This window comes from Syngnathoides biaculeatus, chromosome 13, assembly GCF_019802595.1.
Source record: "Syngnathoides biaculeatus isolate LvHL_M chromosome 13, ASM1980259v1, whole genome shotgun sequence".
Lineage (NCBI taxonomy): Eukaryota > Metazoa > Chordata > Actinopteri > Syngnathiformes > Syngnathidae > Syngnathoides > Syngnathoides biaculeatus.
In genome coordinates this window covers 18196001-18216677 of record NC_084652.1, presented here as the reverse complement: position 1 = coordinate 18216677, position 20677 = coordinate 18196001, and the positions used below count along the sequence as shown (strand labels likewise).

General features: G+C 40.7%; 1 protein-coding gene across 7 annotated transcripts in view; it reads left to right on the top strand.

The window, feature by feature from the left end:
* Positions 1-266: 266 nt before the first annotated feature.
* Positions 267-20677, top strand: part of zmynd11 (zinc finger, MYND-type containing 11) — a 49868-nt gene continuing 29457 nt past the window's right edge. For 2 of the 7 annotated variants that reach the window (XM_061840132.1, XM_061840126.1), the window contains exons 1-4: positions 268-668; positions 6384-6519; positions 14909-15068; positions 19436-19459. In XM_061840132.1, coding sequence (XP_061696116.1) covers positions 6389-6519; positions 14909-15068; positions 19436-19459 — 315 coding nt within the window. In that variant the 5' untranslated portion in view covers positions 268-668; positions 6384-6388. Of the gene's footprint in view, positions 669-707; positions 828-4971; positions 5114-6383; positions 6520-14908; positions 15069-19435; positions 19460-20677 lie in introns of those variants that run through there. The other 5 variants (XM_061840131.1, XM_061840129.1, XM_061840128.1 and 2 more) reach the window with 5 other exon arrangements.

Sequence of the window (20677 nt, the reverse complement as noted above, 5' to 3'; positions counted from 1 at the left end):
TCTACTTGTTTGCAATGAACCTCCGCATGAGTCAGTCATGGCAGAACAAGCCACTTCATATGTTACTAATACGTACCCAATCACTGTGGCTGACAGTCTTGTACATTCAGTTCAGTACATTCAGTTCAGTTCAGTCCCTCCCTCACTTGTACGGTTCTGCCTGACGTTGACTGCTCATTGGTCATCCGCTGAAGGGCGTGACGCTGGCGAATCGCGAATAACACGGCAGTCGTTTAGTGAAGTACCGCCCCCCACAGGCCTGTTGGCTACCCATTGGTCAGTCCCCAAAGATACGCAGGTGAGTGACTGAAGGTTGCAGCAGTTCCTTTTCCGCTCCCAGCCAACTCGCTTATGGTGGCCAAGTTCAAGTATCGAACATTTCAGAAATGGATTCAGGTCAATACGGTCACCAAAAAGATTCGTACTTTTGAACGATACAACACTAGCTGTTCGAAACTGCGAGTAGTACTGCAATACCCCACTCCGCCTATAGAGCTCCCCTCCCCTGGTGCTCTGTTTACCTCTCAACCGCGCGCTGCTCCACAGTGGCCGGCTGGACACGCACCGCCGCCCCGCAGCCTCGCCTCTCCTCGCTTTGCCTTCCCCGGTGCGGTCCCTACGGGTGTAAAAACTGCACCCTCGTGGAATTGGCGACGCTGTGACCATAGGTGAGTGGCGTCAAAATCGAAGTCTGTTGACAGATAAGCAGACGGTGCCGCGACTGGGCTCGGCTCGGGTGGCTGGAGACGTAAGCTGCTAGACTGCTAACTACGAGTTCCCCCCGCCATGGTTCCGTCAACATGGCGCCTTCCAAAACAAACCAATAGGTGACTGAGCACAATCGGGTTTTGTAACACATTTCGTCAGTGGTCGACCTTTTCCTGAAATACACAAACTCAAATCAAAAGCGGAGAAGGGGTGTTTCTTTTTAATCGCTTTTCTAGCTGGCTAGCCCACCGTAGCAACGTCACTACATTTTAGCATTGCAAACTAAACAACCTTATCTTATTGTTTTATTCGTGACCAGCCACACGCCGAGCTTAATGTTCCCCTTTATGGCATGTTAGCCATAGAAAAGATTAGTATACATGTTTATTGGCTCTTTAAAAAAAAAAACGTCTCGTTGCTTGCTAGCGGCTAGCCGCAGTCTCTCTCGCGCGTGTGTTTGTGTGGATGCAGCGTTCGTGGCCTGCCTGCCAAGGTTGTCTCTTTGTGGACAAAATCCAGCAATTTTTTTAAATCACAATTTTCGTATAATATAACACAACATAACTATTTGATGACATACAATGTTCAACTGGTGAGAAGCAGAGTGCGTGGTTGGTGTCAGCATCAGTGATTGATTGACAACACAGCATAAATATTACTACATTTTGTTTGGCAAGCTTTATTGCGCACAAGACATTTTTACATTACAAAATAATCTCATGGGATTTCACTACGAAACCAAAATGTCATAAAAGGGTTATAGAGTAATGTTGTAATACATTTATTCACGTTAACCTAATTAACCTCTGTTGCCACCTGTTGCCATTCATACAACAGAACAATTGTTTTGTCCTTCATGTTCGCATTTCTCACTAAAGGATTAAATTGTGACTAAATATAGATGAAGTTCCCATAATTTCAGCATTAAGTGCACACTGAATTCAATTGACTTTTAATGGGTTCGTGAGTGTCTGTTGTCATTCCCTAGCTGGCTCTATTTTCCAAATAAGTGGCAAGCAATAAGTAATCTTGCGTTTTTTGTTGTTTTTTGGAGTCAATGATGTTGAAGGAACTATTACCTATTTGAACACAAGAATTTTCAACCAAACTGTATAGGTTTGTTTCATAAAGTCCACTAACTTTTAAAGTTATTTAAAAAATCAAGTCCAATAGCTTTATGCTAACACATAATGTGAAAGGCTGTATATGGACGAGCGGACATGAATATAAACGATACAGCACCAATTACAGTACAAACAGAGCATCCTGCATATTCCCTCTCTGCTTTGTGGGAGCAACGGCTATTGCTGGATCTTAGGAGCCTCATCATGTGCTGTACTCATTCACTTCCAGCTGTTTTCAAACATTTTAACACTTTTTTTGAAGACCCCAGAATATTGTGTTCTTTGATGATATAAGCACAAACCTCTCTGCATTCGATAGTAATCAGTGGTACAACATGGGTCGGTTTCAGAAAAAAAACACGTTTTTGTCCAAAAAGCAGAGTAAACAAGTCTTTGGTGGAAAAAAAAAAAAAACATCGAGTAGAACGGTGACTTTTGTTTTGCTTCTGGAGATTGAATAGATGAGGGCTGTCACTATTGAATCTTTTTAGAACAAATTATCGAGTGTTGAGTAAAAATGTAAGATATTTTTCAAAAGTTTTTGTTCTACAAACATGCCTTTTATTCTCATTTATGAGGACTGGACTTCTATCCTTAAACTCTATTTGCTGGTATTGAACTAATGGTTTAAACTGTGCAACATTTGAGACAACAAGATAGTGATTATTATCATTTTAGGTTAAAAAAAAAATATCTCAAGCAACCAATCGCATGAGATGATGCGATTGCGGCTCAATGCATTGTTCATGTAATGCTGCGCGAGCATAAAGAGGCCTTTAGATCTTCCACTTTTTTCCCCCCAATGAAGTCCTTTTGTTGTTTGCGATGTTTTTTTTTTATCATTGTTTTGTTGCATGATGAAGCTTCTCCCTTGGATCAATTTTTCTATACATAGCAAGACAAAATGTTTTTGTAGTTTTCAGAATTCATTCTGCTACTGATGAGTTACGTCATCAATAAGGACGAGTGAGCCTGTTCCAGAAGCATCCATGCAAACCTAAGCCATGACATTTACCTTCACCATGCTTCACAGATGAGTTTGTGTGTTTTGGATCATAAGAAGATCCTTTCTTTTCCCATACTTTGGCCTTTCCATCTCTTTAGTGGAGGTTTATCTGTCAGTCCACAAAATTTAAAAAAAAAAATTGCAACTCATCTCTGTGTTTCTTGGCAAAATCCAATCTGGACCTCTGATTCTTTTAGCTAATGAGTGGTTTGCACCTTGTTGTACAGCCTGTATATTTCTTCTCTCTGTCTTCTTCCAACAGTCAAAAGACAAAGCACTAATTGAAGACAAAATTAGGGGTAAATCATTAAAAATCTATAACAATAAAGAATATGTGTGTTGTATGGGGATTTAGTGCTGCACCCTATGAGGGAAGGACATGACAAGATAGAACAGGTCAAGGACAGGAGAAAAACCATGCAGGACAAGTGTTGTAAACCTGGCTACACAACTGAAGTGTTGTGGGGTTGAATATGTAATTATAGAAATCTCGAGGATGAGAGTGTGACTGAGGGGATACCCAAGCAATTTCTATATTCACGAGTTATTTGTTGCAATAAGTGAGTGGCCCCACACACAGCGAAAGAGTTCCAGAGGTGTGGGCCTGCGTACACATACAGGTGAGTTTACAGTTTTCCATGCACAAAGACTGACAGTTGTGTCTTGTAATTGCTCTGCCTGCACTGTGGAGGCTGAGGACACCACACAATCAATCGTGGGCAGGGATTGGGCCCAGGCTTTCACTCCAGAGCACTCTGGTGAGCAGGACACATCCCACACCTAAGAACCCAGGGCAGTCCGTTGACCGCACAGAGGTGTCCTGACAACAGGAACGGGAACCCAATGCCACCCCCGAGATGCTCCCCCAACTTGCAGGTCGCATAATGCAGCCAGCCAGCCCTCGCCCACAGCAAGGATGGGGAGGGTATACTTTTGTTGTTGGATAGGGGCAACGATAGTGGGGTGGAGGGGCGTGGGGGGTATCTCGGGAAGCAGCCGCAGTTCATGAGATGTGAGCCCCCAATGCCAAGCAGTCACTTGGCCCCAGGAGTACTACGATGAAGCTATGTAAGAACCCTTCTCCCTCTGACTGCCCGTTCACCGACTTGCAGACATTGCCCCACCCCCCGAAGTGCCCCCACACGAGTCACCGACAAGTGAGGAAAAATATATACAGTGAGTGTACTAAGTTAGTGATTTAAGAGGTATGTCCTCTGCTGGTTGGGCACATCAGGCAGGACAACCAGTGACGAAAAGGGCCTCATCCTGGGACACCAATACATTCCTGTCACCATCCACTACCCGCTCCTGATTTTTACCTGGAAAGGGTTGATTGCGAGGAAAAGCCATGCCAGACCAGAACCCAAGTGGTGTTTTATGTGACGGGCTAAGGAGAGGTAAGTTGGGCGTCCCTGCTTAATATGCTCACCCCTGTGACCCCAACCAAGGATAAATGGAAGAATTTGACGGATGGATGGATGGATCTATGGATAAATCCGCCGAGAACAGACTAGCACAAACCAAAATGTGAAAATTACATTTTTGGGGTTGCCTCTTTCTACACAATTGTCACTCAGTTAAATTTTCCTAAATTTCCCACAAAGAGCCTCTTTCAGAGTTTTCTCTGTATTTGACTGGGTCAGTTCAGTTTCATTGGTTTAGATCAGAGGATCTTCTCCTTGTGTAAAAATGCTCCAAGCTCTATTCGGCTGCTGGCTGCTTTTTTTTCCCCTTCACACTCGCTTGCTGCTGGGTAGGACCAAATGAAATTGGATTAGTTTTTCGATTGAAGTTCAAGCTTGTGCAGCTGAGTACAAACACAAACACTTTTTTTTCAAAGAAAGAATGTCCAAGGTTGAGCCCAAACCCATTCAGAATGCTGGCATGTTAGAAAAGGCTTGATCAAGTGATAGTACTCAAACAGAACAATAATCAGCAACATGTAGGTATGAGGAAAACTGACCCATTTATTATTAACCAATGGATTACATAAAGTGCCATGCATGTCTCGACCTCTAGGGGCGCTGTGGAACACACAATGAGCTACATACTTGGGTTGATGTTGTTCTTCTTTCGGCTTGTCCCTTTCAGGGTCGCCACAGCGTGTCATCTCAGATGAACGCACATATATGTAAGGCACAACTTTTACGCCGGATGCCCTTCCTGACGCCACCCTTCTCAGGGAGTGGAGACCCCAGTGGGATACGAACCCACAAACCCTGGTTTACCAAACCAGTGCTCTAACCACTGAGGGGCCTCTGAGCTACATACTTGGGTATTAAATTAAAAGTCACAATCAAGTATTATGACTCGCTTTTCACAGTGTTTGAAAAATAAATGCTAGAGTACATGTATTGTTATATTGCCTTTTTGGAAATGTTTACACTGTTTGTGTACCAATATCCATTATTTGAGAGATACAGTGCTTGCCAAATGTTCAATGCTAATTTTTAACTCAAGTGGAGTTTTATTTATTCATTTTCTTACATTTACTTTCTACCCTATTTAAATATTTTTGGTACGGTGCATGTTAATGAGCACATGAGATAAGAGCGATCTGTTTGTGTCGAGAGAGATCTTAAATAAAAAATTGTAGCTGAAGACTGTTCAGCCATTTTGGTTACTCTAGTAAGAAAGACACCAGAGAGAGAAATCTGTCACCACTACAACACAACTGTATTCCACCACACCACAGTCTCCGAAAGCGTGAAAACAACTAGAGGATAAGCGGCTTTGAAAATGAATGGATAGAATATTGACTCCGATGATATGTGCATGTTGCAAGTGGGCGGAGCTGCTGCTCGCAAGGGAAAGACCGCAGGATGACAAAAGATTGTCGTGCTTCCACATCAGAGTAGTTTAAGCTTGCGTCTGACAAATAATCATTTTCAAAGATCGGTACCTGTGATAAAGACTGCAGAAACCTTCCTCTTCTTCTTCTTCTTAACAGCGCGATTCCATCTACAAAACGACACAAAGTGAAACTATGGATCAATTCGGCACTAATGCAGATGTCCCTTCCTGAGAAACAAATTTTGGCACTTCAGCGCTACCATGACTTTTGGTTGGCTTAGTGAGCTCGACGCGTGCACTGATGTACTGATGTTGCTGACACATCACTAGTACTAATCCACATTAACTTTTTAAACTGTGACAATTGGGATAGATGAGGTGAGTTTTAGTATTGGTTGGAGAATGTCTCAGTCATTTCAAGCAGAGAATTGATTGATGTAAAGTTGTGCAAACTTTGTGAATGAAGTGGTTAATAAAACTGTGGGAATGGGGAATGAGGATGTTGGTCTGTCTTGTGAGCTGAGAGACTTCTTCGATGGTTTTAAGTGCATTCTAGGTACAATCTAATTGCAGATAATGACACCTCACTACTCTGATAACAGTTTTCGTGACATCAGAGGTTTCAGAGCTGTTTTACATGCAGATTGTGTTCAAGTATATAAAGTTTACAAATTTTACAACTTTAGTGATAACTTTAAAGGTTTTACTGCGCTAACAGGTCAATTTCTCATGTTTCTTGTGTTCTGTTACAGTTGAGATGAATAAGGAAGTGATGTCTCGTGTGGAGAAAAAGAGGTTGGCGGATCCCAAAGTGGTCCAGTACGTGTGGGCTGCAATCGAGGTTATCCGCAACCAGAAGCAAATTGCCAACATGGACCGTATCTCCAAGTAAGTGCCACTTCTGCTATAGTATTGATCTTTATTTGGTAACGGGCCCTACACAGAGACTGAGGAAAAAATAACTGATTGAACCTCAAACAACATTTATTTTAAAAAAGACGTGCCTCTCCCTCTGTATTTGTTCAAACACATCAGATCTCTTGGCTGTCACTTGAGATGGTAGTAAAAAGCCTACAGTTGAGCGAAAAGGAATAATGAACAAATGTCTTTAGAGCTTCTTTGGAAAGGGGGAGAAAGCCAAATGGTGAGACCAAAGAAGAAAAGCCCAAGACGTTGAAGATACAGCCACATTTTACAGACAATATCAAATGTCCTACTTCAAGTAGAGGTTTATCTTGACATGATTGCCACACCAATCCTGCTTTGTGTAATATGTGGCAAGTCTCACAAATCAGGCAATGAAGCCTTCAAAACTGCCAAAAAGGACTGAATACAGTAATCCCTCACTTTATCCCGGTTCACTTTTTAGAGTCTCGTTTTAGGGCTGGGTGAAAATTAATCATGATTTTGATTTTGGCTTCACACGATCATGAAAATATTATAAATAAGGAAAAACCCTTAAACGCTGTGTGTGCAAGGTCCTGTGTTGTGAAAGCACCCTGAATCCACCTGTTGCTTGCAAGAAGTGTGTGATGTATATCATTGTGCATTCCCTGACCGTGCTTTGAGTTGTTCAATGATAGCCTTGTTGGCGTTTAGTATAAAAATAAACAGCAAAAATTATTACAGAAATTGTTTATACAAATAGAACACAGTCCATTTTAGAAACATCTGCATCTCAACGTTAATACTCAATGGAAAACCCTCTTGACAGTCTACCAAAAATGAGCATAAGAGGGATTTAACTTATTACAAATATTCATACACAAACTCTGTAGGAGCACAGACATTTAATATAACATTTCTCATGGTAATATATTCAAATCTGTAAAAAAAAAAAAAAAAAACAGCAGTTACATTATATTAATTTAATAAAATGCAGTCCCAACTTTTCTAGTCTTTGTTGTGTGTAGCATCTTGCATGGAATATACTGCTGCTAAGAGGTTAAGGCGTGCACATTGTGGGAACAACAGGTATTTAATTTTATTTCGTGGTACTGTTTTTGTTATTGTTGTTATTTTGATATTATTTTACAAATTTCTTTCTTTATTTTGTGGCTGTTATTTTAAATTATACTGCATTTCAAGTTGAATTATGGTAGTTAAATAGTTATGGGAGTTTTGAAATCAATGACTAATTGTTCATTATTTATTATTAGGATTTTTTTTTTCCTGAATCGCCCAGACCTAGTCGGATTGTATCATGGATTTTTAAATCATAGATATATAATTTTGGCGGCACGATGTATGACTGGGTTAGTACACGTGTCTCACTGTTCTGAGGTTCAAATCCGGTCTCATCTGTGAAGAGTTTGCATGTTCTCCCGTTGCTTGTGTTTTTTTTTTTCTTCTTGGTATTCCGGTTTCGTCCCACATCTGAAAAACATACACAGTACGTTAATTGAAGACTAAAAATTGGCTGTTGTTGGGAACATTAGTGGGGGTGGTTGCTTATGTGGGCCCTACAATTAGCTGATGAACAGGTCAGGATGTACCTGCCTCTTGGACATTGGATCGACATCTCATTTTATCTTTTTTCCCTTTTTTTAATGGTATGTCATCTGATCTATTGGTACAAGGGAAGAGATTAGCGAAGAAGAAGTGGGACACTGAGAGAACATAAGCGAGACGAAAGGAATACATTGAGATGCAACGTAGGGCAAAGGTAGAGGTGGCGAAGGCTCAACAGGGATGGGGAGAATGTGCAGCGGGTAAGGGTGATTAAGGATAGAGACGGAAATGTGTTGACTGGTGCGAGTAGTGTGCTTAATAGATGGAAAGAATACTTCAAGAATTTAATGACATTGATGAGAATTTTCCGCCGAACGGCGGATTTCTGACTTTTTCATACCAAAATGACAATTCTCGTAATAAACGCAAATCCGTTGAGAAAATTTCAAGGGGGGGTAGGGGCAGGGTATTGTGCGCCTGCCTCTCGGTGGTGGGCTCCGAGCTGCAAGTTCAGCTTAGTGCTAGCACAAGCACGACTATCATATGCCGTTCTAACTTGCTCGGTAGTGTAAATATTTGCATTTTGCGACATAAACATTAAAACTTGTTTGCGGCAGATTACTCGATTGGACAACAGAGTTATACAGTATAATGATCCAATCGTGTTAGTGGTTAATCAAGTTTCATCATTGACATGTACATGTGTTCTTGGTTCTCAGAAATCGCAGTGTAACTTGTTAGTTAGCCAAGTAATGGCACGTGGGACTTACATAGCGCGAACTGAGCGACGGTGTGTTCAAAGTTTTACGATGGCGAAAGTGTTAGGAAAAAAAGGATGAAGATCAAGCAAGTGGTAAGGTCATTTTTATTCATATTGTTCTAAAAACTTGTGCTTCATCTCTACATTATACTAATTCTATGAATAACTGACTGCATATCAAAAAGAAAATATAATGGTGGTATCCATATTAAACAGTGAAAGAGATTGAAAATTCATTCTGAAGTTTGGCAAATGGTGAAACTCTTATGTAATGTGCTTCAAATAAGTACAATAATTCAAGCATTTAAGAAATGAAACTATTTAAATTTTTGCTGTACTGGTAGAGCACTAAACAAGGGACATTTTTTCCACAAATACAGTTAAATTCAGTGTTAAAATTAATGGTTTTGGGGCTAACAAATTGCTAAAATCGCTTAGCTTCCAGGGGCATCCCCCGCTGGGCCCCCAACGGGGCGCTGCAACTGCACCCCGCTGAGGGCCTGCGGGCCCCAGACCCCCGGCTACTTTTCCGACTTTTCTCATTTGGCATTCTCATCCCTGTAATTAAAAAAATGAGACAGAATGAAGAATAGAATAGGCAAGTTTGAAGGACCAAGAAGTAGCAATGATTAGTAAGGGGGAAGTTATAAAGGCACTACAAAGGATGAAAAATAGAAAGGCAGTTGGTCTTGATGACATACCTGTGGAGGGATGGAAGCAATTTGGAGAGGTGGAAGGGAAGTTTTTGACCAACTTATTTAACAGAATACCAGTGGGCGAGAAGATGCCTGAAGAATGGAGTAAAAGTGTGCTTGTTCCCATTTTTAAGAACAAAGGTGATATTCAGAGCTGTGGGATCTATAGAGGAATAAAGTTGATGAGCCACACAATGAAGTTATGGGAAAGAGTAGTGGAGGCTAGACTCGGGAAAGAAGTAAGTATCTGCGAGGAACATGCCTAGAAAGAGTACCACAGATGCAGTATTTGCCTTGAGGATACTAGTGAAAAAGTACAGAGAAGGGCAGAAGGAGCTACTCTGTGTCTTTGTGGATCTAGAGAAAGCCAATCACAGAGTACCAAGAGAGGAAGTTTGGTTCTACATGCGTAAGTCTGGTGTTGTGGAGAAATATGTTGGAATAGTACAGGACATTTATGACTGCAGCAGAACAATGGTGAGGGGTGCCGTAGGTGTGACAGAAGAATGTAAGGCGGAGGTGGGACTGCATCAGGGATCAGCTCGAGCCTCTTCCTATTTGCTGTGGTAATGGATAGGCTGGCAGATGAGGTTAGACTGGAATCCCCTTGGACCATGATGCCTGCAGATGATATCGTGACATGCAGTGAAAGCAGGGAGCAGGTGGAGGAACAATTAGAAAGTTGGAGGCATGCACTGGAAAGGAGAGGAAAAACAGAATAAATGCGTAAAAGAGAGGGATGGAGGGGGAAGAGTGAGTCTCCAGCGATAAGAAATAGCAAGGGTCGAAGACCTCAAATACTTAGGGTCAACAATCCAGAGCAATGGTAAATGTGGTATGGAAGTGAAGAAACAGGTCCAAGCAGGTTGGAACAGCTGGCGGAAGGTGTCTGGTGTATTATGTGACAGAAGAGTCTCTGCTAGGATGAAGGGAAAAGTTTATAAAACAGTGGTGAGGCAAGCCAAGATGTACAGATTAGAGACTGTGGCACTGAAGAAACAACAGGAAGCAGAACAGGAAGTGGCAGAAATGAAGATGTTGACGTTCTCTCTAGGAGTGAGCAGGTTGGCTAGGATTAGAAATTAGCTCAGACAGCCAAAGTTTGATGTATTGGAGACAAGGTTCGAGAGAGCAGACTTCGATGGTTTGGACATGTGCAGAGGCGAGAGAGTGAGTATATTGGTGGAAGGGTGCTGAGGATGGAGCTGCCAGGCAAAAGAGCGTGAGGAAGACCAAAGAGAAGATTGATGGATGTTGTGAAGGAAGACATGAGAGCAGTTGTGGTTAGGGAGGAAGATGCAGGGGATAGGCTAAGATGGAAAAAGATGACATGCTGTGGCGACCCCTAATGGGACATGCCAAAAGTAAAAGAAGATCATCTGATTTGTTGGTTATCATTTTTCAACGCAGACTAGCAAATAGCATTAACCCAGAGGCCATTTCACACTTGTTTTTTTTTTTTTTTTTTTCATTCAAACAATTTGTACTCTTAAAATACTCAAAATATGAGGAAAGTTCCAAGAAAACCTTGTGGATTATTGGATTCTAGATCAGGTTTAAGTTGTCTGAATGGTTTGTCATGCTTCCTCGCCCACGTCTCCACCACAAAGGCTGTCCGTCTGCTGTAATTAAGTGAGACGGGGCTGGTGGGCTGTTGTCGGTGGCAGGAATATATGTGGCAATGCACTGCTTGCTTGTTGTTTCTGTGACAACACTGACTGCTCGATGCGAGCACTTACTTGGCATGAGATGAACATTGGCTCTTGCCAACGTGCCATGTGAACCATCCCAACTATTGGTTTGGCATTTAGGGAGTGATTATAGAGATTTCCCTTAGCGTGCTTATGTCGTTGTTGTGCCGCTATAACCCCAATACCAATGAATAATTGGTCACTAATGTGCACAATATGTAGACAGTGTAGAAATACTCAGGTAAATATATTTTATCTTCTACAAAAATTTAAAAATATACAGTAATTGGATGTTACTACAACACTGAGAGTAGTGGTAGGGTTGTCACAATTTTTTCTAGCATGATATAAAGGGTGGGTGTAATTTGAATTTAAGAAGTTCCGGTTCCTTATTTCAATTCCGGTTTCAGGCAATTTTCGATTTTGATTCTTTTTGGGGCTGTGTCAAAGAAGTATGCATGACTTAAATAATAGGTGTCCAAATTATAAACATCCATTTTCTTCTCAGCCCGCAGCATAGACTAAAATGAACATTGGGGGTCTTTTATAATGAGAATCAATATCAGACCTATAAACTAAGAGGCAATGTGTATGGAATTAACCGAATTGACTTAATAGTCATGAATTAGGGTTTCAGGTAAAAGTTAAATCTAACATTCTAAAAATATTTATTTGGGACTGTTTCATCACGTCAAATGGTTTATATGTGCAGGTTTTAAATTCATGTTTTAAGATTATAGCCTTCTATTTTGAAGGGTATGCACCGAAACTCAGCATTTTGAGATGAAAAGTAACTTCACATGGCACCGGTGTTTTATTGGATGGAACTAAGTGCTATGAAACCCTGATTCCTTTCCCAATTTTTTTGACGCAAAAGGTCAGTGTATGTGATACTGTGAGACAACATTTGTGAATTTTGTCCCAATTCATTGTGATGTAAATTTGCTTTGGAAGAAGTTTTAGCTTTGTGAAGCAACATTAAGTTTTTTCTGTCATCGGCGTTTACGTGCTTTGAAGACCAACAATTGGTGCAAAAGGGCACCGAACCGTTTACCTTGGTAGCTGTCTCAATATTGGCATAGATGTATTTTAGTGCTTTACTCACACATTTGACTGAAAGTCGACTTCACAGAATTACTGCGTGGTGTAGTCTGAGGCCAGAGCAGGAGGGAAAACGTCACATGCTACACGTCGTGAAAGCATCATATGCAGAATATAATCTTATTTCAATTGTCGCACTGAGCCAACTCGTCATTAATTTTAACAAAGTTAAGACACTTTCTTTTTTTTTTTCCCCCACTGGAGCCACCGCCGGCAGGGTTGACTTCATGTGCGTTCTTCTTCGTTGGTTTACGCCACATCGTTGCTTTTCTCTCTTTCTTATTTGGGCTGTAGGGCGAGGCATTGAAATTGGGGACCGAAATGGAACTATTCCAGGAGAAGCAAAACGTTGGTCCATGTTCCAAATGGCTCGCGATGCCTAACCCTAACAATATATTTCCCCCAAACTTATAATCTTAAATGATTTTTATAATGTCTATGAAATCATGAAATATAAGACCTGCCCTTATAGTTATTATTATTGTATTTATTTTTTTTACTTTAAAATCATTTTTGTTTTTCATTTTATTGTTATAATAATTTCCTTTCTTTTTTCTCTGCTAAATAGTTTTTCCTTACTCTGTGGTATGTATCCCTCCGAGACTGGAATAAAGAATAAAGAGGTGCTATCTCAAGTAGACTTGGCCATTTTAATAGTCTTCTGACTGGGCTCCCCAAAAAGAATATTAAACAGCTGCAGCTCATTCAGAATGCTGTAGTACGGGTTCCGACCGAAGAGTAAAGAGGTCGGAGCATGTAACTCCAATTCTTGTCTTTACCCTGGCATTCAGTCAGTTTTAAAATAGCTTTTAGAGTTCTGCTACTGATCTATAAATCACTTAATGATTTAGGTCCTGTTTTTGTTTTCTGACTCTACGTGCTGCACATGGAACAAGGCTGGAGAGTGTTGGACGGAGTCAACACCGGCAATAGTGCCAGTCCGCCGGTGGTCCCTGAGCCCACTCAGTACAGTCATACCCGTACTTATGAATGTCTCTACTAATGGAAAAATTCAGGTTATGAAAACTCTCCTCAGAAAAATTTTGTCTCTAGTTATGAAGGAAATTCAGGATACAAAAGGGAAAAAATGGCATTAGATTCCACTAAACGCAAGCCTGTACCGTATCTTGGTTTGAAAGTGGTGCAATAGAGCTGCTCTCCCATTGGCTATCGCCATAGCATTTTCTTGGCATCACATTGGCTAGGAGGGACATCAATCTTTATCCATGATGCACTTCCTATGCAGTTCTACTCATGAAACTTTTTCAAGTTACAAGTGACTTTCAGAACGGATTAATTTTATAGAGATAACACTGTATTCTACACTAACATTTGTGCTAGTAGCAGTTGGGTGTCCAACATTTTCAGTTGGTTGCACAGACACGTGATTTGGTTGCATAATTTTTTTGGAGGCTGTTCAACATGATTATGGCATACCATCGTTTTTCATATGAAGTAAAGATTAATGGTGACTCAAGGTATGATATTTGAAAAATATGTTACTGTGAAGAAGAAGTTTGTCCGCAACAAGCAGTAGCAAGCAAAACAGGTCAAATAAAAAAACAAATGTAATTGATTGAGTCAGAGTGGCCAGTTTTTATTTCATTATATCAAACTGCTGTAATTATTAGAGGACTCTGCATCTTTTTGCACAATTATCCAAAAAAGTCTATTCATTACCAGATAAGTTACCTTTTATTGGTCTCTTGACTGTTCTTGCAATGTCTTTGTCTCCAAAGTAATCTGTCGATTGACTGTCTGTTGTCGTACTAGACAGGTTCCAACTACCGTAGTCAAATCCCTTGTGTGTTTTTGACATACTTAACAAAATAAAGATGATTCGGATTCTCATCTGGGTGGGGCTCATGGTCAAGCCAGTGATCCTTCGCATTGAAAGAAGCCAGATGATATGGCTCAGGCATCTATTCACGATGCCTCCCTGGTGAGGTGTTCCAGGCACGCTACACCGGGAGGAGACCCTTGGGACGACCCAGGGCACGTTGGAGAGACTATCTCTCAGATGGCCTGGGAACGCCTTGAGAACTCCTCGGAAGAGCTGGAGTAAGTGGCTGGCAAGAAGGAAGTCTAGGCTTCCCTGCTGTGGCTGCTACCACTGCGACGTGACCTTGGATAAGCAGCGTAAAGTGTATGGTGGAAGGACAATAACATAAAGTGGTATTTTACTTGTTAAAACATGAAAAAAAATGTTTGTTTTTATAGGTGCTAGGCTGAAATTGATTAATGACATTTCCGGTCATTTCAAGAGGGAAAGTACATTTGATATTCTAAAAATAAATAAATAATTAAATAGACCATGCTCATGGAAGAAATTGAACTCATCTCAAGGCACGGCTGTGTATGTTACGGTTAATCTAAGGGAGTTTTGTTGTTTAAATATTTTCTATTATTACAGGTGGGACTGGATTATATGGCCTTCTTTAAAAGAGGGTTCAGTGTATATTTAGAACATTTTATAGAGATAATGTCTCATTTATTCTGAAGAGTCAAGACATTTACTTTGGCTATTGTTATTGAATTAAAATGGTGGTGGATTTTTTTCCTTTTTTCCCCTCCACCAGGTACCTGAGCCGCGTTTTCGGCATGCATCCAAAGGAGACAGCCCGACAGCTGAGCCTAGCTGTGAAGGACGGCCTGGTGGTGGAGACACTCACGGTGGGCTGTAAGGGGTCCAAGGCGGGCATCGAGCAGGAAGGGTACTGGCTACCTGGAGACGAGATGGTGAGTCTGCAAACCTGTCACACAAGCTCGACCCCTAATAATCGTCATCCAAATCAATGTCCCATTGTATCTGATAAGTTTTAAAACACGGGCTATAAGGGCAATCACTCTGTAGTCCAAAGATAAATAGAACTGAACAGCTGGCATTTTAATGGGGATAAATTATACAGCATTTTGTGGGGAATAGGGAATGCCACAAATTCAGCAAATAATTCACGCTTTTCTAACAAAATACAAAAATATAACGTTTTCTGTTTTTTAAGTGGTTTCCACAAAAGATGGTTTCACCCCATTAAGAAAAAAGAAAACTTTCTGCAAAGAGATGAATCCATGGATGCCAAACCTGAAATAAGTAGGCCTCCACTGTAAAGTTAACCTGCGCTTGCAATAATCACTCGTCAATCACCAGGGTAAGTTTTCAGAACACCCCTGGAATCGGTGAAATCCAAAATGTAGTGACATTTTTAAATTTTCTCTATGTACAAAGCCTTGTGAACCCCCCCAGACTTCTATGCTTCCCCACCCTCCTATTAACTGCAACCATACTCTTATGAACACTTTCTATAAGCGACGGTAATACACAGAATACTGTACACTCTGTATATTTTATTCTAGTAATGTGTTGTAACAATTTTTATATAGTTTTGTTGTAGGCTTGGATGCATTTATTTTACCAGTCAAAAACCCGTAATATGGTTTATTATGTGATATGAAAATTTAAAAATTCTGCAGTGCATTGAATCAGTAATAGGTGCACCAAGATATAGCGAGGGACCACTTTATTCACCATCTGACATTCTCAGATTTTTTTGCTCAGGTTATATCAATAAAAGTATTACTTCAGCAACATCTTGTGGTAGCCTTCTGGCAAGAAACTATATTGACGTTAATTGAGGAGTTTCATTTACACAAAAGTAGTGCTTTGCTGCCATCTGGTGACATGGACGGGAAGTTTTTAACTTTTTGGAGAAGGTGTAAAGTGCTCGAATTTCCAGAATTTGGAGTGACAGAGTACCAAGAGAGGAACTGTGGTACTGCATGCGGAAGTCTGGTGTGGCAGAGAAGTATGTTAAAATAGTACAGGACATGTATGATGGCAGCAGAACAATGGTGAGGTGTGCCTTAGGTGTGACAGAAGAATTTAAGGTGGAGGTAGGACTGCATCAGGGATCAGCTCTGAGCCCCTTCCTGTTTGCAGTGGTAGGCTGACAGATGAGGTTAGACTGGAATCCCCTGGGACCATGATGTTCGCAGATGATATTGTGATATGCGGTGAAAGCAGGGAGCATGCAGAGGAACAATTAGAAAGATGGAGACATGCACAGGAAAGAAGAGGAATGAAGATTAGCCGAAGTAAAACAGAATATATGTGCGTGAATGAGAGAGGTGGAGGGGGAAGAGTGAGGCTACAGGGAGAAGAGATAGCGAGGGTTGAGGACTTCAAATATTTAGGGTCAACAATCCAGAGCAATAGTGAGTGTGGTAAGGAAGTGAAGAAACGGGTCCAAGCAGGTTGGAACAGCTAGCGGAAGGTGTCTGGTGTGGTATGTGACAGAAGAGTCTCCGCTAGGACGAAGGGCAAAGTTTACAAAACAGTGGTGAGGCCGGCCATGTTGTACGGATTAGAGACGGTGGCACTGAAGAAACAACAGGAAGCAGAACTGGAGGTAGCAGAAATGAAGATGTTGAGGTTCTTGCTCGGAGTGAGCAGGTTGGATAAAATTAGAAATGAGCTCGTTAGAGGGACAGCCAAAGTTGGATGTTTTGGAGATAAGATTCGAGAGAGCAGACTTCGATGGTTTGGAGATGTTCAGAGGCGAGAGAGTGAGTATATTTGTGGAAGGGTGCTGAGGATGGAGCTGCCAGGCAAAAGAGCGAGAGGAAGACCAAAAAGAAGGCTTATGGATGTGATGAGGGAAGCCATGAGGGCAGTTGGGGTTAGAGAGGAAGATGCAGAAGATAGGCTTAGATGGAAAAAGATGACACGCTGTGGCGACCCCTAACGGGACAAGCCAAAAGGAAAAGAAGAAGAAGAGGAGTAGAGGTTTGTCCCCTACCTGAGATATTGTTCGAACCACAACTCATGAATTTGTCTTGTTCTTGAAAGTCACTGAAATTACTGTGGGAACAAAAAAATAGTTTCAGCTTTTACTATGTGCACTAAAAAGCTCTTGAATAGGGAGTATGGAATGAAAAATTATTCTGAATTAATAACTTTAAAAATTACTTTAAATTGCCCATTATTCTAAAATTGCCACAAACATATATATATTTGTTAAAAAAACTCAAGTAGTCTGCATTCTTAATATTTTAGTTTATGTATGTAAATTACATATTACCAACTGTCTATACATTTCATACTTATCACATTTTGCGAAGGAGTGTTCCTAAATTTCTTCAATTTGCCTCAGGATACCAGCTATCGGTATCAGGCCAATACCCGTCACTGTGATTTGATGAGCGTAAATCTACACAGTCGAGCACGAAAAATTGCGCGTGTAAAATTTGTTACGAGTAGAAAAAATAGATATTGAAAGATGTCGCTTATTTTGTGTGGTCTTAACATTAATTTACGTTTTTATTTCATAAACGTTGTTAACTAAACAAGCCTGCTCATAAACAATCGGTATTCACCCGAAAACAGGAAATGCAAGTTAATTGTACTGAGCATGTTTGGAAGTGATGCCAAAAGCACATGTTCAGAGCTAATTTACGTACTGCAAGCGCATTTATGTTGAAAGTCAACATAATGAGCCATGTCAAAGGAAATTCAGTTACACCAAGGATGCTCAATACGTTGATCGCGAGGCAGTTTTGGTTGATCTTGTGATGGTGTGCCCCCCCAAAAAAAAGACGTTAGACTATCATCCACTTCGTTGCTTGATTCAGGTGTGGCCAATACGTTGAGCGCACGTACATAAAGGCGCGTTCTAGCAAGCCAGCCTCTTATTTATGGCAGTCTTGGCGATGCGGCGTGCACCCATTCCCCCTTGCCGCCACCGCCCCGCTGGTCGATCACAAGGCTGCTTGAAAAGTAGATTTTTTTTGGGGGGGGGGGGGGATCTGGGTACCCCTAAGTTACATTGAAAACATTTGTGGGATATAACACAGGTAATGTTTCAGTATCTAACTATAAGTATGAGATTGTGATTTACTTTGACTTGATCTATGTTCTAACGTTAGACTAGTCTGTCCATATACTGTATCTAAATGCAAACGATCATTTACCCCCGTGGTACCGTGTTATCTTGAAGGTGAAAACTTTTCCCCTCTACATTTACTGCTAGCTTTCATCAGTGGATTGACAAGAGATACCGCCGTAAATTACGCTAGATTATAACAATACATCAGGATTGCCGACAGGAATGTTTGTTACAATGTATCGCTAGCTTGTTGCCACTAACGCCGATTATGTTGAACTAAACTTTCAGTATTTTCAAAACATTGGGGGTATAGACCGTTCATGTTTATTCCTTGACAGGCTAGTGAATTTAACTTATCTTCAGATAGTTTGTTAGATCATTTCTTTTGATGAAAAATTTTAAATACCGTTTTCTATCATGTTCTACTAATATCAGTTGAAATTGGAAATGATCATTTCTGAGTTTGAAATTTTTGTTTTCTATTTTAGTTATGGATTTGTTTATTTTTTTTTTATTTAGTTATGTTATATTAATCCAGTAAGTTATTTTAAGGTCTTGAAATTCCATCCCTAATCACACACGCAACTTTAACTGCGAGAATGACTGACCACACCTGTACATTTTTCAAATGTGAGTGACTGCAATATCGCACATATTTCAAGGTATCGAGTACTTGTGAAGGCTGCCGATACAAGCCAGCAATACTTGAGGCAAAAAAAAAACAAAAACTGACATAGAATAGGTTCTCCTTGCCATTAGTCGGCAGACTCCGAGGGTTTTGACACATTGAAGTGTCAAAAAGGAAAGCTCTTTGTTCACAGTTGTCGTTTGTATTTTGTATGTCATAAGTGTGAGTGGTATTGATACTCTGTATCGGTGAATAGTTGTGTTAATACTCGTTCTGTTATTGGTGGTGGGGGGTTATCAAACATCCCTAAATGTGGACATCTGATCACTTTAGATCACAGATTTTCACTCATTGCGGTTGGGTATGGAATGTACTCCCCTGAGCTTATTCACTGTACTACATTTTAGTTCGACCCTAAAATTTCACCTGAAAGTAGAATGTTCCAAACTTTTCATAAATAGTCTTGTGTTGACTGTGCTTATGTGCGTGTTTATGCGTGTGGGCGCCGTGCCGCATCACGCCACGCCGCACCATGCCACGCCACTTTGCCGGCATCACTTTTAAAACCCTTGCTCTCTGAATCATTGTCATCACAGGAGCCTCAAGGGGAGGGAAGCAAGGTATGTGCTGCATCTTTATTCTTTCACCGTTCCATTACCTCTCTCTCTCTCTCTCTCTATCTCCACTAACACCAAAGCACAGTGTATTGCGTGCAGCATAGTCACAGGTTTTTGGGGATGTGGACTACATAGACTATAACAGTAGTCCTCAAACTTTTCAAACCACGAAGAAACTAAAAAGAAAAAGCCTATCAAATGACTGGTTACACCACCTTCCCCCAAACAATGAGCTGAGTAAGCAGTTAAATAGGTGGAAATTAATATGCACGCAAACTTACTGTCATGAGTGACCTGTTCCTTATGCACCGAAGCATTACAGCTATCTTTTTTTTTAATGAAACGCGGTTAATCAAATGTTAATCAAATGGGGTTACTCAAATGTAATCAAAAATCTAAATAATTTTTAATGAAACAAATTCAATTTACTAACTATCCAACGATTTTCACTTATTAGCTAAAGAAACACCAAGAGTTTCAATCTTGAGGCAGCATAATGCTGTATAGCTCCCACAGAATGAGGGAAGGAGCGGAGTTATACAGCTTTTCTTTACTTTCCAGCTATTTTGAGCACTTTCGCTTGCTCAATAATCCGTAACAATAAGTTGCACAGGACAGACCTAATACTGATTTATGCAAAAAATATTAAATAGTTATTTTATGAAAGAATTGTTTAATTATAGTATTTATTAATTCAGTTTCAGTTGTTATACCTCATTAAAGAAATGAATTGGTTTCGGAACTAAATATTGGTAAAATGAACAGTTTTACATGTATGATTACAATTTAAACAAACATATCTACATTGGTAGCCAATCACATAAAAATGACAGGAAAGCCAAGGTAACTTTTTTTTGTAATGTCTGTGATCTCGCCATGTCCAAACCAAGGTTTCTCACAGAAGTGAGCAGGATCTCCTTGAAATACTGACTCGCTACTTATGCACAGACGTGCCCCGAGCCCCGCCAAAAATAAGCATTCAAAGTGTACATAATGTAAAGAATAATAAAAAATATTCATTTACCTTTGGCGTGCAGCAATGATGCGAAGAGAAGGTTGCGTGGCGAGGCATCATGGGGGACGGAGGAGTAGGAGGCAATCGGAAATGTCATGGAATTTTGTTAACACTTTTATTCTAGCTGACGGAATAGTGGCTGCCTCCTCTACACCGCAAATGGCTCATGCATTGTCCTTTGTTGCATCGCCTCCGGCTCCTTTCCG